This window comes from Muscardinus avellanarius (assembly GCF_963383645.1).
Source record: "Muscardinus avellanarius genome assembly, chromosome: 12".
NCBI classification, from domain to species: Eukaryota; Metazoa; Chordata; class Mammalia; order Rodentia; family Gliridae; genus Muscardinus; species Muscardinus avellanarius.
In genome coordinates, this window is record NC_137798.1 from 19,910,317 (window position 1) to 19,925,214 (window position 14,898).

At 36.1% G+C, this 14,898-nt stretch overlaps 1 protein-coding gene across 1 annotated transcript; it reads right to left on the reverse strand.

The window, feature by feature from the left end:
- Nucleotides 1-1,049: 1,049 nt before the first annotated feature.
- On the reverse strand, nucleotides 1,050-14,242 carry LOC308270894 (olfactory receptor 4K14-like; the record flags this gene model as incomplete). Its single annotated transcript, XM_080707049.1, has 2 exons — nucleotides 1,050-1,973; nucleotides 13,340-14,242. 2 exons carry the CDS (start codon nucleotides 14,240-14,242, stop codon nucleotides 1,050-1,052), a joined length of 1,827 nt encoding a protein of 608 aa, XP_080563175.1.
- Between the last annotated feature and the right edge of the window lie 656 nt (nucleotides 14,243-14,898).

The window sequence follows — 14,898 nt, forward strand, 5'->3', positions numbered from 1 at the left end:
CAGAGAAAATTACTTCATTTTTTAAATTTGTTAAGATGCTTTATGGCTTATTATATGGTCTATTTTGCAAAAAGGAAAAAAATGCATTTTCTTTCTCTATGTATTTTACTATATGTGTGTGTACACACACAAACACACACATATTTGGAAAGTTTTATGTATGCATACATTTTAGGAGTGTTGTTAGATGAGGATCTCCTTTCAGAAAACAAAATATTTGTTAGTTGCACAACCTATAAAGGCATAGGTCTATGAACTTTGCGGAGAATGAATGGGTTGTTGTGTTGTGTTATTAATACAACATGTTATATGTTATGTGTTATTATTGTTGTTTTTTGTTATTATTGTATAATGTAAACACAATATGTTATAATGTGTTATTATTGTTGGTTTCTTCTAGACTTTGTTCTAATCAAATTGTTTTTGCTTTGAGGAATACACTCTTCTTCTTCTCCATCCTCATAATTTTTATGTAATTTTTCATGTTAAGTAAAACTATAATCATAAAAATAATTAGCTGAGAAAGCAAATAATGTTTCAAAGAATTGTACTTTCTTTGTAGTTAAGGAAGAAAATCCAATGGATAATGGTATAGTGGTATCCTCCCATTAGTTTTTAAATTATGTTGGGAAAGGTATTTGCTATTGATATATTGGCCTACATTATGTTGTATTTTTTGAAAGAGGAAAAGTAGTAACTAGTTCAAAGTGATTTAAAAAGTAATGATAATCTAGCTAAAAGATGTATACAATATTGAGAACATAGGTAGTATTAATAAACCCTGACAATTATTATGATGTAGTTATATTATGAACTTTGAACATACACAGGTGGACATTTAGGCAAAATTATCATTCTCACTAGGTGATAAGAATATAAGTTTTAGATTTTTGGATATACTTTCATGAAGTAATAAACATAAAATCTACCTCTCTGATCACTCATAGCTTATTGACATAAATATATACAGTTCAGTTAACAGCTCAATATGTAGCAACTTTGGTACATGGTAGACTTTCTGTTTACATGAGATATCTAACAATTATCCTTTAATTCACATGCTGATTTATGAGTTTCTTTATTGCATTCCTAATATCTTTATTTCTGAGTGTATAAATAGCTGGATTCAGGAGAGGTGTGATTACTGTGTAAAAGACAGCAAGAAACTTGTCCACCCAGGTGATGCTGACCGGCCAGAGATAGATGAAAATGCAGGGTCCGAAAAACAGCACCACCACTATGATGTGGGACGTGCAGGTGGATAGTGCCTTCTTTGTACCATCTTCTGAGTGAAGGCGGACAGTTAATAGGATATAGGTATAGGAGATAAGCAAAAGGATGAAGCAAGTTGTTGCCAAAATACCACTGTCAGCATTTATCACGATTCCCAGAGTATCAGTATCCATGCAGGCTAACTTAAGCACCAAAGGAATATCACAGAAAAAGCTGTCTACCACTCTGGGTCCACAGAAGGGCAGCTCTAAAATCATAACCAGTTGACTCATGGCGTGAACAAAACCAATGATCCCAGAAATCACAACTAGCCTGATGCACTTTTGTCTGTCCATGATGGTGGAGTAGTGGAGTGGCTTGCAGATAGCCACATAACGGTCATAGGCCATTGTCACAAGAAGCACCATCTCGCCTCCTCCAAAGAAATGCACACAGAGGATCTGGCTCATGCAGCCCCCAAAAGAAATGGTTTTATTATTCTTTAGAAGGTCTGTGGTCAGTTTAGGAGTGGTTACTGAGGAAAGGCAGAAGTCAACGAATGAGAGAGTAGCTAGCAGGAAGTACATGGGGGAATGGAGATGGTGGTCAGTGATGATTAGTAGCACAACAAGGAGGTTGCCCACTACTGTCATTAGGTAGAGTACAGAAAATAGCAGTAAGAGGAATATCTCAAGCTCTTTTGAGCTACAAAGTCCCTGAAAAATAAACTCATGCACCACAGACTGGTTTGCTTCTTCCATTTGGTACAACATGTTTTAAAGGGATCCAAAGACAAGGAGATGAATTAAGAACTTCTAGAACAGAAACCAGAAAGTAATGTTTAGTTCCCATGAGCAGAGAGATACATCACACCCACAAAATGGAGATCTTAGTGTTGAATTGAACTTGAAATTTAAAATAAATATTTCTTTAGGTTAGATATGTTCACAGCCTTGTGGCCAAGCAAAGGATGTACCCAAGTGTAGTAAAACAGGCCAGGAATGAATCAATGGTCTTGAAATGAATATTCTGATTAAAAGTGTTCATAATATTCTTCATAAAGAGTTTTTCCAAATCTTGCATCTATCCCTTCTATAGGGAACCAGATAGATTTTTATTCAGTGCACAATAGTAAAATATATTTGGAAGTTCTTTATTTGACTATAGTGAATGCAGAGCAATAACCTAGCAATACGTTTCAGATACACATACACTAGGCAAAAATATATTACCAAGTGGATATGTATGAGGAGACTTGATTGAATCCAAGTCTATTCCAAACTTGAGAAAAACTGTATCAAATGATGTGAGATGTTTATGTCCCAAAGAAGACCCAAGATGGTGAATATACATTTTTATCATTTATCATTTTAGCATTACATCCTTGAATTCTGAATTTCCTCATCAGAGTGTATTTCTGACAAATCATGTATTCTTTTGCCTGAGCAAAGTGGCTTATTTTCATACATTGACTTGCCCTTGACTCGTGTTGATAAGAAAGATATCTTTTTAGAGATTCACTTAAATTATAGGTATGTAACAGATACCCTTAGTTTCAAGTGTCTTTCATTGGACACAATATAAATTCCAAGTTCATTAGTATGCAAACTATTAATCTATATTTCTTCAGTTGCTTTTATGTAAATATTTTATAATCCAGAAACCCAAATAATTTTTAAAATTTATTCCTCCTCCACTCCCTGCCACCCTCTCTTCCATCTTCCTTGATTCCCTCTCTCCTTCTCTTTTTTATTCCCTTCATCCTTTGCTTTCTTCTTTCTTTGTCTTTCTTCATTTTAATTTCAATGTAAAACTACTTTTAGGCTAGAAACTGGAAAATTGCATTTTTTTTGGTGGAGTACTGGGAATAGAACCCAGGGGCATTCTACCTCCAAGCTACATCCCCAGCCCTATTTTTTATTCTTTATTTTGAAACAGTTTTTACTAAGTTGCAGAGGCCTAAGTAGCCAAGGCTGGCCACAAACCTGTGATTCTCTTTTTTCAGTCTCCCAAGTACTAGGATTACAAACCTGCATTACCATGCCCGGCTGAAACTGAAAAATTAAAAGTTAACTAATAAGCAAGTATAATATGCTAGTTCTGTGTTAAGCATTTTGAAAAATTATACTTTAATGATATAATTTGTTGGCATTCTGAAGACATGGAAGGTTGATTTTTTTCAAGTCGTTCAGACAGGAGGTGGCAAAGCTGGAATATAAATCTAGTTCTGTCTGACTCCAAAGCCTCCAATGTACCTTCCACAGTAGACATGGCTTTTGGCAGGAATACTGATTTTGAAAATACTAAGAAAAGATAAGCAGTAATATTTGTGAAGTAGAACTTTTGGTCTATGAAAAGTCATCTAGATACAAGCAAATTTAAGTGGCCAATAACAGCAGGAAAAGTAGTTTATGTTTATATTAAAATTATGTCAACTTCATTATTTGTCTTCAATGTGGACTGTACCTTGTTAATGCTAGTGATTGAGATTTTGACTTGTTTTGTACTTTGAACAAAGGGTAGAAAAGTCAAAATCCAAAAAAAAAATATTACAGTTAGTAACCTCAACCTGTAATTCTAGCTACTTGAGAGTCCAAGGCAGGAGGACTGCTAAATGAAAATAAAGAATGAAGCCAGGTATGGTGGTACATACCTGTAATCCCAGTATTTGGGAGGGTGAGACAGGAGGATCGCAGGTTCAAGGCCTGTCTTATCAACTTAGTAAAACCCTGTTTCAAAACAACAACAACAAAAAAATGCTGGGGGTATAGCACACACACCCACAGAATAGGCTGGGGATATAGCTCAGTGATAGAGCCCCTGGTTTCCATCCACCTCCACTACCAAAATAAACACCCCCAAGACCCTACAAAATCAAACCCAAAATAAAACAAACCACAAGAAAACAAAATGAGAGAGAGAGAAAGAGAGAGAGAGAGAGAGGGAGACAGAGAGAGAGAAGAGAGAGAGAGAGAGAGAGAGAGAGAGAGAGAGAGAGAGAGAGAGAGAGAGAGAGAGAGAGAGAGAGAGAGAGAGAGAGAGAGAGAGAGAGAGAGAGAGAGAGAGAGAGAGAGAATGAATATGATACACTGGGTGTGGAGGGCATGGGCATGGCTGTCATCACAGTACTTGGAAGACTGAGATGAGACATGAGGATTGCAGGTTGGAGGTCAATCTCAGCACTTTAGTTCAACTCTCAAAAACTTAGTGAGATTCTATTTTGAAATAAATATCTTGGGGTGTATCTTGGAGTTAGAATGCTCCTGTGTTCAATCACTGCTAACAGGAGGAGAGAGAGAGAGAGAGAGAGAGAGAGAGAGAGAGAGAGAGAGAGAGAGAGAGAGAGAGAGAGAGAGAGAGAGAGAATGAATTAAGGTAAATTAAAATGCTTGTCAAAACCATGCTTTCACAACTTGGGGTCTGGGACTTTGTAAAATTATAGAAGAACTTTGCCTTTGGCTAGTGTGTGAAGTTCTGCTGTAAAGAATCCAGAAGGCTCAGGAATAGCTTTGAAGAAAAATAAATCTCATAATATCTTTAGGAGGCACATAAACTAAATAACAGATTAAAAACTCCAAGATCAGCGTGTAGCTATAAAAATGCCAAGAGAAACCCCCAAATTGTTCTTTGATTAGTAGATTGGATGAAAAGTGAAAATTTAAAATAAGAGTTTATGATGTGCTTACCCTGTAGGAATCCCTCTGAAATCAGATCCTTTTTTGGATGACAATGTTAATGTGTCCTCTAGATTCTAATATGAGCACATTTTTTTTTCAGCAGTAACCAGTGTTAGTGAAAGTGTATGCATCTCAGAGCATATGCTATAAAGAGACTATAGTGTATATAAAGAGTCATCTCTGGGCTGGAAAATTTTCATTCTGCATTTTAAATAGGGCTAAGTATTTGGAGAGACTTCTATTTTTATACTCTCTGGGGATCCTTACCATCCAGTTTTTCCTGAAATGAAGTCATCATGTAATACTGTGCCCTTGTCAAAGCTAGGTTCAAGCTTGACCCGTTAAATATAAGATAAAAGAAGACAAAGTTTAAATAAAAGATAAAATGTTGACCAGGAAATGAAGAAATTGATTATTGTTGATAGCAGTGTAAAATGATGGGTGCAGCAGTTATGAGAAACAGCAGAGAAATTCCTCAAAAAGTTAAAAATAGAACTATGCTAAGATCCAGCAATCCCACCACCGGGTATATATCTAAAGGAATAAGAATCATGTTTTAAAGAATTAGCTGAACTCCCACATTTGTTGACGTATTTTTTTTTTTACAGTGGCCAACACATGAAAAGTCTCTAAGTTCATTTATTTGTTCAATGAATTGATTTGTTCAAGAAAATATGCTATATACATAAAATGGAGTATTGTTGCCCCCTAAAAAATGCTGCCATTTCTGACAACATAGATGAATTGTAGACATTATACTAAGTGAAATAAAATAAATCACTGGACAAATATTACATGATTCCAATTATGTAAGGAACCTAAAATAGTGAAACACATAGATTTCACTATTTTAGAATACAGTGGAGAATACAATGGAGAATTCTCACAATTCTCACATTGGAGAATACAATGGTGAATTCCAGGGATTTGGGGGAGGAGGGAAGTATAGAGTATTCAATGACTAAAAACATTTAATTATGTTGGATGGGTAAGTTCTGGAGATCATAGTGCCTGCAGTTGTAACACAGCACCATCCACTTAAATACCTGTTAATAAAAGAGTAAAAGTCAATCACTAAACCAAACAGGAGAAGAAGGATGGATGAAGGAATTGGATGGGAATTGGGGAGGGGCTAAATAAGTGATGTGCGCATGTATGCCTCCACCATCTTGTATTCCATTAAGATGTATGAATACAATGCACCAATGAAGAATGAAAGGACACCAAGATATGGATTTGGCTATCATGTTGATTGTGGGGATGAGTGCTCAGGTATGTGCACAGGTGCAAACTCATCATCAAACATAAGTCATTATTATATATCAGGTATACCTGAAAATTATAATCAGGTATGCCTAAATGTTATAAATGAAAATGTTTATAATTGTTTATTAGTATATTATAATCTTTTATGTGATTTATATTTTTTACATCATAAAATTGAACCAACATATCAGTTCTGGTACTAAAGAAGTCAGGTGACTTATGTAAATGTGTGGGTGACCGCCAGCTCAGCACTGTCACTTTGTCATCATGCTCATGACTTAAAAGTTGACTTGAACTTCTGCTTCCTGTGACTCACGGGAACATTTGAATCTCAACAATCTCAGAGATTCCTCTAGTAGGGGTCTGAAAATTTATTGATTGTAAAACCACATTACAGGCATTTTTCTAAGTGAAAAAAGATATTCTAAAAGTACTTTCTAATGTAACATTGAATAAAAAATATGAACACAGCATTATATGATAAGATTTAAACAGTTCATTAGATATATTTAGAGTAAATGTTGAAGACTCCTTTCAGCTCTCCTTTTCTACTCATGTCCACTCTTGGATGTAGTAACTCATCTATTACAATTTAAATATATAGTGAGAAGTACATAGGTTATTCTCACTTAGACACGATTATACTTTCTGTAGTTTTAGTTTCAGTTACCCAAAATAAACCATGTCTAAAAAATAATGAGCTTGGTACAATAAGAGAGAAAGAGAGAGGGAGAGGGACTATTATAGTGTATTGTTATTATTATTCTACTTTATTATTAGTACTGTATATAGTATAGTAGTACTACAAAATGTGTATATATACACTTTCTATATAATATATAATATATGTGTAATATATTATATATTATATTTATAGGCTCCTTTCCTAGACAGGGTGTTGCAAACCCTTTCTGGTATGATGTCATTTACTCACAAGAAACTTAGACCCATTTTCAGATGAGAAATCAACATCAAGATGCTAAGTGTCCTGTCTGTGCCATGAAGAGAAGGACTTACGAGCTGTGGCATCTGGGGAAGTTGCTGGTTTGGAGAAAAGCTGGAGATGGTATGTGATTACTGTGAATCTTCCAAAATAATAAAAACCTTAGTGGTACAGCCTATTAATTCATTTTATTTTATAAATGTCTTATAATTTAATATTTTTTATTTTAGTTATGATATAATTTATGTGTTATAAAAGTAAAGTTTTTAAGCCCGCATTTCTTCAGTCACACATTTGACAAATTATCACTCCATATAACCTACAACAGTACCCATTATATCCCAAACTCTCTTGTGGTACCTTATAGTCAATCACACCCCTGACTCAGGCAACCAAGGATCTGATCTTTGTTCCTATAGTTGTGCCTTTGTTTTTTACTTTTTCTCCCATGGTCGTGCTGGAGATTGAATCTAGGAGCATTCTACTTCCAAAGCTACATCCTTGGCTTTATTTTATTTTTTAGTTAAAAACAGGGTCTCTCTAAATTGCTTAGGCTGGCTTCGAACCTGTGATTTTATTGTCTCATCCACCAAGTATTGGGATTACAAGCATGCTCCATCATGCCCAGCTCTTTTTTCCATTTAAATAAATTTTTATTGTATATATATTTAAAGCTAACAACATATTTTGATATTCATATTAAAAAGGAAATGCTATTTTGTCAAACAAATTAATATATACATTACTTCATATTCCCAGAGTTTTCACCCAGTCTGTGTGACCTAATTCTTATAATAATTCGAAAAAAGTTTATTGCCTAGAGAATCTGTCTTTGGTAGTGTAAGGTGGGAGGCAGCTGAGAGGGTACACATCTAAAGTGCTCTGACTAAGCCGACTGTGGTGGTGCACACTTGTAATCCCAGCATTTGAGAGGCTGAGACCGGAGGATCATTTGCAGACAGCCTCAGCTACTTAGTGAGGCCCTCTGCAACTTAGTGAGACCCTGTTTCAAAATAAAGAATAAAAAATAGGGCAGGGGGTGTAGCTTGGAGGTCAAATGCCTCTGGGTTCCATCCCCAGACCTGCAAAATGAATGAATGAATGAATGAATGAATAAATAAATAAATAAAGTTTTCTGACTTCTACTTTTAAGGTGCTATCCTTACATTATTTATACATGATGCTTTTTCCTTTTCCAGGCAAATAAATGATTTGCACAGCATTTTGAGACTCACCTTCTACGTAGTTCATTCAGATTCTTCTTGATGTAAACTCAAGATTGCAAACCATACTTTTAGGAACTATTTTCTTTTTAGAAATATTTCTATTTGTCATTATATGTCTCTGCCCAGGGCCATTTTTTAATCCAGTAGAACTGTGGAGCATGATACGAGAATGGGATGGTGAAAAAATCTTGATATGCAGGGGACTCTGGAACTGTATAGAAGAAAGCTGGGAGCTTTGGTGCTAGAAGGTCCTTTGCTTAGAGAGTCCAGGTGTCCCAGGAATTAGCTGCAAAGAGACCTTGAAATTTTACAGAACTTCCAGATCTCCCATTGGTATATGAAAAAAGATGACAGATGACATTAAATAATCTGAAATACAGCTTTTAAAAATTTTTATATACTTTTATTGGTGCATTGTATTATACATCATAATGGAGTTCAGAGTGATAGAAACATACATGTACACTGAACTTGATGTATTTCCCTCTGGATACCTCCCTACTCCTTTTCCCTCCTTACACATGTTATAAAGATAGGTTTTTGATAATTTTGCATATATAAGCATTATTTTAATTATTTGTTTCATAAAATCTCTCTTCCCCTCACTTACCTCCCTTATTCATTTTTCCATTATTTTACTGGAATTTCTCCTAATTTTTCTGAAGTTTCTTTTGTTTCCCATATTTTAGCCTTTACATATGAGAGAAAACATACAATCTATCACTTTCTTTTATTTAATTGGTACATTGTAGTCATACATCTTAATGGAACACAAGATGGTAGAGGCATACATGCACACACCACCCAATTAGCCTTTACCCAATTCTCACCTTATTCCCTTCTTACTCCCTTCTTATCATGTTTGGTTTAGTGATTGAATTTAATATATTTGTGAATGTACATCATGTAGATTAGGAAATTTTCCTCTTCCCCTCTCCCATCACCCCAGTCAGGCCTCCTTATTTGTTCATCTATGGTTTTTCCTCCTTTGTCTAGAGTTCCTCCTATGACCCATTTTTTTTGTGTGTGTATGTGGTACTGGGGTTCCTGGAAGCCCTTCTACCTCTGGGCTACACTCCCAGACCTATATATATATTTATTTGGAAACAGGGTTTCTTAATCCAGTGCGGCTGGCTTCGAACCTGCACGATCCTCCTGTCTCCGCCTCCCAAGTGTGGGGATTACAAGCATGCGCCACCATGCCTGGCTTCCTATGACCCATTTTCTCCCTAGCTTCCACATATTAGAGAGAGCGTCCTATTTCTTATTTTTTTTTGTGACTGACTAATCTCACTTAGCATAATGTTCTCCAGTTCCATCCATTTCCCTGAAAATGATGTAATTTTGTTCTTTAAAGCTGAGTAAAATTCAATTGTGTACATATCCTGTAATTTTGTAATCCAGTCATATATTGATGGGCTTCTTGGCTTGTTCCATAGTTTAACAATTGTGAATTGCGCAGCTATGAACATAGATATTCATGCATTAGTTTTGTAGCTTGATTTCCATTCTTTTCAGTAGATACCCAGAAGTGGTATTGCTGGATCATATGGCAGGTTCATGCCCATTATTCTAAGGTGTTTTCCAAAGTGGTTGCACTAATTTGCAATCCCATCAACAGTGGATTAGAGTTGCCACTTCTCCACATCCTCACCAGCATTTGTTGCTGTTTGGGTTTTGAATAATTGTCATTTTAGTTGGAGTTAGGTAAAATCTTAGGGTAGTTTTGATTTGTATTTCTCTGATTGCTAATGATGTTGAACATTTTTTCATACATTTATTGGCTATTTGAATTTCTTTTTTTGTAAACTGTCTTATTAGTTCACTTGCCCTTTTTTTTTTTTTTTTTTTTTGGTGGTACTGGGGGTGGAACCCAGAGGCTTTCTACCTCCGGGCTATACTCCCAGACCATTTTTATATTTTATTTGGAAACAGGGTCTCACTAAGTTGCCGAGAGCCTCACTAAGTAGTTGAGGCTGGCTTCGAACCTGCGTGATCATCCTGTCTCAGCCTCCCAAGAGCGGGGATTACAAGCGTGCGCCACCATGCCCGGCTTGCCCATTTTTGATTATATAACCCATCACTTTCTGATACTGGCTCATCTCAGCATAATATTCTCTAGTTCTATTCATTTTCCTACAAATGACATAATTTTTTTTTTTGTGGTACTGGGGATGGAACCCAGGGACCTTCTACCTCTGGGCTATACTCCCAGACTTTTATTATTATTATTATTATTATTATTATTATTATTATTATTATTATTAATTATTAGTGGTGGCACTGGGGTTTTTGGAAACCCTTCTACCTCCAGGCTACACTCCCAGACCTATTTTATATTTTTATTTGGAAACAGGTTCTCTTAAGCCAGCGAACCTGCGCGATCCTCCTGTCTCAGCCTTCCAAGCACGGAGATTACAAGCATGCGCCACCATGCCCGGCTATATTTTATTTTGAAACAGGGTCTCTTAAGCCAATGAGGCTTCAAACCTGCGCGATCCTCCTGTCTCAGCCTCCCAAGCGCGAGGATTACAAGCATGCGCCACCACGCCTGGCTCAAATGACATAATTTTGTTCTACTTAATGGTTGGGTAAAATGTAATTGTGTGTATAGATCACATTTTTGTTAAATATTCATATGTTGACAGATACCTAGGTTGGTTTCATAATTTGGCTATTGTGAATTGTGTTGTTATAAGCATAGATATACATGTATTCTTAAAATACTCTGACTTCAGTTCCTCTAGAAAGAGACCCAGGAGTGGTGTGGCTGGGTCATAAGATAGATCCATCCTCAGTTTCCTGAAGAATCTTCACACTGATATTTATAGTGGTTGTACTAATTTGCAATTTCACCAACAGTATATAAGGTCTCCTATTTTCTCACATCTTCACCAGAATTTATTGTTTTTTGTATTCTTGAAAATTGTCATTCTAACTGGAGTTGAATGTAATCTCAGTGTCATTTTAATTTGCATTTCCCTAATTGCTAATGATGAACATTTTTTCAAATATCAGCCATTTAGGTTTCTTTTTTGAGAAGTGTCTATTCATCTCAGTGGCCCATTTTTATTGGTCTATTTCCCAGTGTTAAGTCTTAAAAGTTCTTTGTAGACGGGCGTGGTGGTGCATGCTTGTAATCCCTGTGCTTGGGAGGCTGAGACAGGAGGATCGTACGGGTTCGAAGCCAGCCTCAGTTACTTAGCGAGGCTTTCATCAACTTAGTGAGACCCCGTTTCCAAATAAAATAAAATAAAATAAAATAAAATAAAATAAAATAAAATAAGGTCTGGTAATATAGTCCGGAGGTAGAAAACCTCTGGGTTCCACCCCCAGTACCACCACCAAAAAAAAAAAGTTCTTTGTATATTATAGATATTAGTCAGATATCAGAGGAGTAGCTGGCAAAGATCTCCTCCAATTCTGTAGGCTCTCTTCAGACACTCTAGGGTTTCCTTTGCTGCAAAGGAGCTTTTTTAAATTTAATGCCACTCCATTTATTAATTTTATTTCCTGAGTTTTAAAATAATTATTGAGGAAATCTCTACCAGTGCCTATATGTTGGAGAATTAGTTTTATATCCTCTTCTAATAATTGCAAAATCTGTGGTCTAATATTTGATTCCTTTTTTTTTTTTTTGGTGGTACTGGGGTTCCTGGAAGCCCTTCTATCTCTGGACTACACTCCCAGACCTATTCTTACATTTTTATTTGGAAACAGGGTCTCCTAAGCTAGCGCGCGCAGCTGGCTTCGAACCTGCGCGATCCTCCTGTCTCTGCCTCTCAAGCGTGGGGATTACAAGTGTGCGCCACCACGCCCGGCACATTTTTTTTTTTTTTTTTGGTAGTTTGAACCCAGAGGCTTTCTACCTCCAGGCTATACTCCCAGACCTATTTTATATTTTATTTGGAAACAGGGTCTCACTAAGTAGCTGAGGCTGGCTTTGAACCTGTGCGATCCTCCTGTCTCAGCCTCCCAAGTGGGTAATTACAAGCATGCGCCACCACGCTTGGCTCTTTGATACATCTTGATTTGACTCTTGAGCAGGGTGAGGGATTGGGGATAGTTCTATTCATCTACAAATGGATAACCAGTTTTCTCAGAACCACTTTTTGAAAAGGCTATATTTTCTCCAGTATGTTTTTGGTGCCATTGTCTAAAATCAACAGGTTGGGTGTGGTGGCACACACTTGTAATCCTAGCATTCGGGAGGCAAAGACCAGAGGATCGAGGTTCGCAGGCAGTCTCAGCTACTTAGCAAGGCCTTTCACAACTCAGTGAGACCCTGTTTCAAAATTAGAAAAACTAAAAGAATAGGGCTGGGGGTGTAGCTTAGAGGTAGAATTCCCCTGGGTTCCATCCTCAGTACCACACAAACAAAAAATCAACAGGCTATAAGTATGAGGATTTGTTTCTGTATCTCCTATTCTATTCCACTGATCTATGTGTCTTTTTTTTTGCCAATATCATGTTTTTTTTTTATTACAATAGCTTTGTAGTGTAAGTTTGAAATCAGTTATTGTGATGCCTCCAGGATGGTTCTTATTGCTTAGACTTGCTTTGGCTATTCTGAGTCTTTTGTTTTTCTTGGGTCAAGCAACAAATTATAGTTACTAGTCCTACTTACGGAATCAATTATCCAGATGATTCCGGACATTCAGTGAAGTAAGTTCGAGGTTACTTAGAAATTCTATGGGAAACAGAAGAAATGTCTTCATATCTTTTCTTATGTTCAAATGATCACAAGTTGAATCATAAAACTTTGTTGTATGGATTGCTTCTGCTTCCTTAAAAAATCCTCATCACAGTAGATTCTCACTTCTGATGTTAGTAAAAGCAATAAGTAAATGCTCTGCAATAGGAATACCTTTGTTTTTAGTGAGGTAGATGGCTTAATTGGCCATGTTAAATAGCAAATATTTAAGTGAAAAGTCCAACAGGCAGATGGATGTACAGTTCTTGAGCTCTAAAAACGTACCTGGTCAGCAAAATTTATCAAATTGATATCTTTTAACCAATCTTTGCATTGTTATCTTTATATCTTTGTTCCTTAGTGTATAGATAACAGGATTTAAGGCTGGGGTGATTAAGAAGTCAACAATAAACAGATATTTGTCCACTGAATTTGTGGGGAAAGGCCACACATAGAGAAACACACATGGAGTGAAAAAAAGAACAACCACAGTGATGTGAGCTGACAAAGTGACAAGGGCCTTGGCTAAGTCACCTGAAGAACGTTTCCAGACAGTGACCAAAATGAAGACATAGGAAAGGAGAAGCAGGAAGAAGGTTCCCGTGGTTATGAAGCCACTGTTGGCAGTAACAACAAATTCAAACTTGGCTGCATCTGTGCATGCCAGTTGTATGATCCTGGGAAAGTCACAACAAAAACTATCAATCTTATTGGGACCACAGAAAGGCAAGTTCATAACAAAAGAATATTGCGACATAGCGTGGATCACTCCTGTTACCCAGGCAAGGATTACAAACAAGACACATCTCTTAGGGCTCATAATGGTCAAGTAGTGAAGAGGCTTACAGATGGCTGCGTACCTGTCAAATGCCATGACGATGAGTAACACCATTTCTGTTCCTCCCATGAAATGGATGAAGCATGTCTGTGTCATACAGCTTTGGAAAGAAATTACTTTGTGTTCCTTTAAAAGATCTGAGATCATCCTGGGAACTGTGGTGGAGGAAAGTCCTACATCATTGAAAGACAGGTTGGCCAGCAAGAAGTACATAGGAGAATGTAAGTGAGAATCAAGAATTACCAAAAAAACAATTAATAGATTTCCCAGGATGATTCCAAAGTAGAGCAAGGAGAATGTGAAGGTGAGAAAAACTTTAGTTTCCCAAGAACCAGAGAGTCCCAGCAATACAAACTCAGAAACCATAGACCTGTTTAGTCCATTCATAGCTTTGATCAGAAGAGCTGGCTTTAATCCACCTTTGGACAGAAAATGATGAAAAGTCAGACTCAATGGTAGTAACACATAATCCCCATTTATGCTGTTCATTTGTTCCTTGAGTAGCAAAACCTAGAATTAGAAAATAAAAAAGTTTCCTATCAAAAATGAAAAAAATAAAAGAAATAAAATTAGTAATGAGATTAACTACACAAAATGAGACAAAATTATTTATATATTACATGGATACAAACTAGTTTTCTGCTTTTTATTTCATGACCAGACATTTCATCATGTATTATTATTATTATTATTACTATTATTATTTGCCTTTAAAATATTTTTAGATTTTTTTCTGACTTCTTGCCTCAATGTTCCTCCAGTCTAATAATCTCAAGTGACAAACATATTCACAGATTAGTGTTTTTGGACTAGTTTACAAATTTTCATGGGCTGAATTTCATAATTTATTGGTGAAGTAGAGATATTTTTAGGCTCAAACTATTTAAACCATTTTACCTGTGTTTTATTTATAATTAAAAATTTTACTTTAAATATACCTGATTGATTATACATATTATTGAGGTACTTTGTGACATTTCAGCCATCTATATTTCATGCAATAATCTAATCCACCCTCATTCTTCATTTTTCTTGACTTGTAG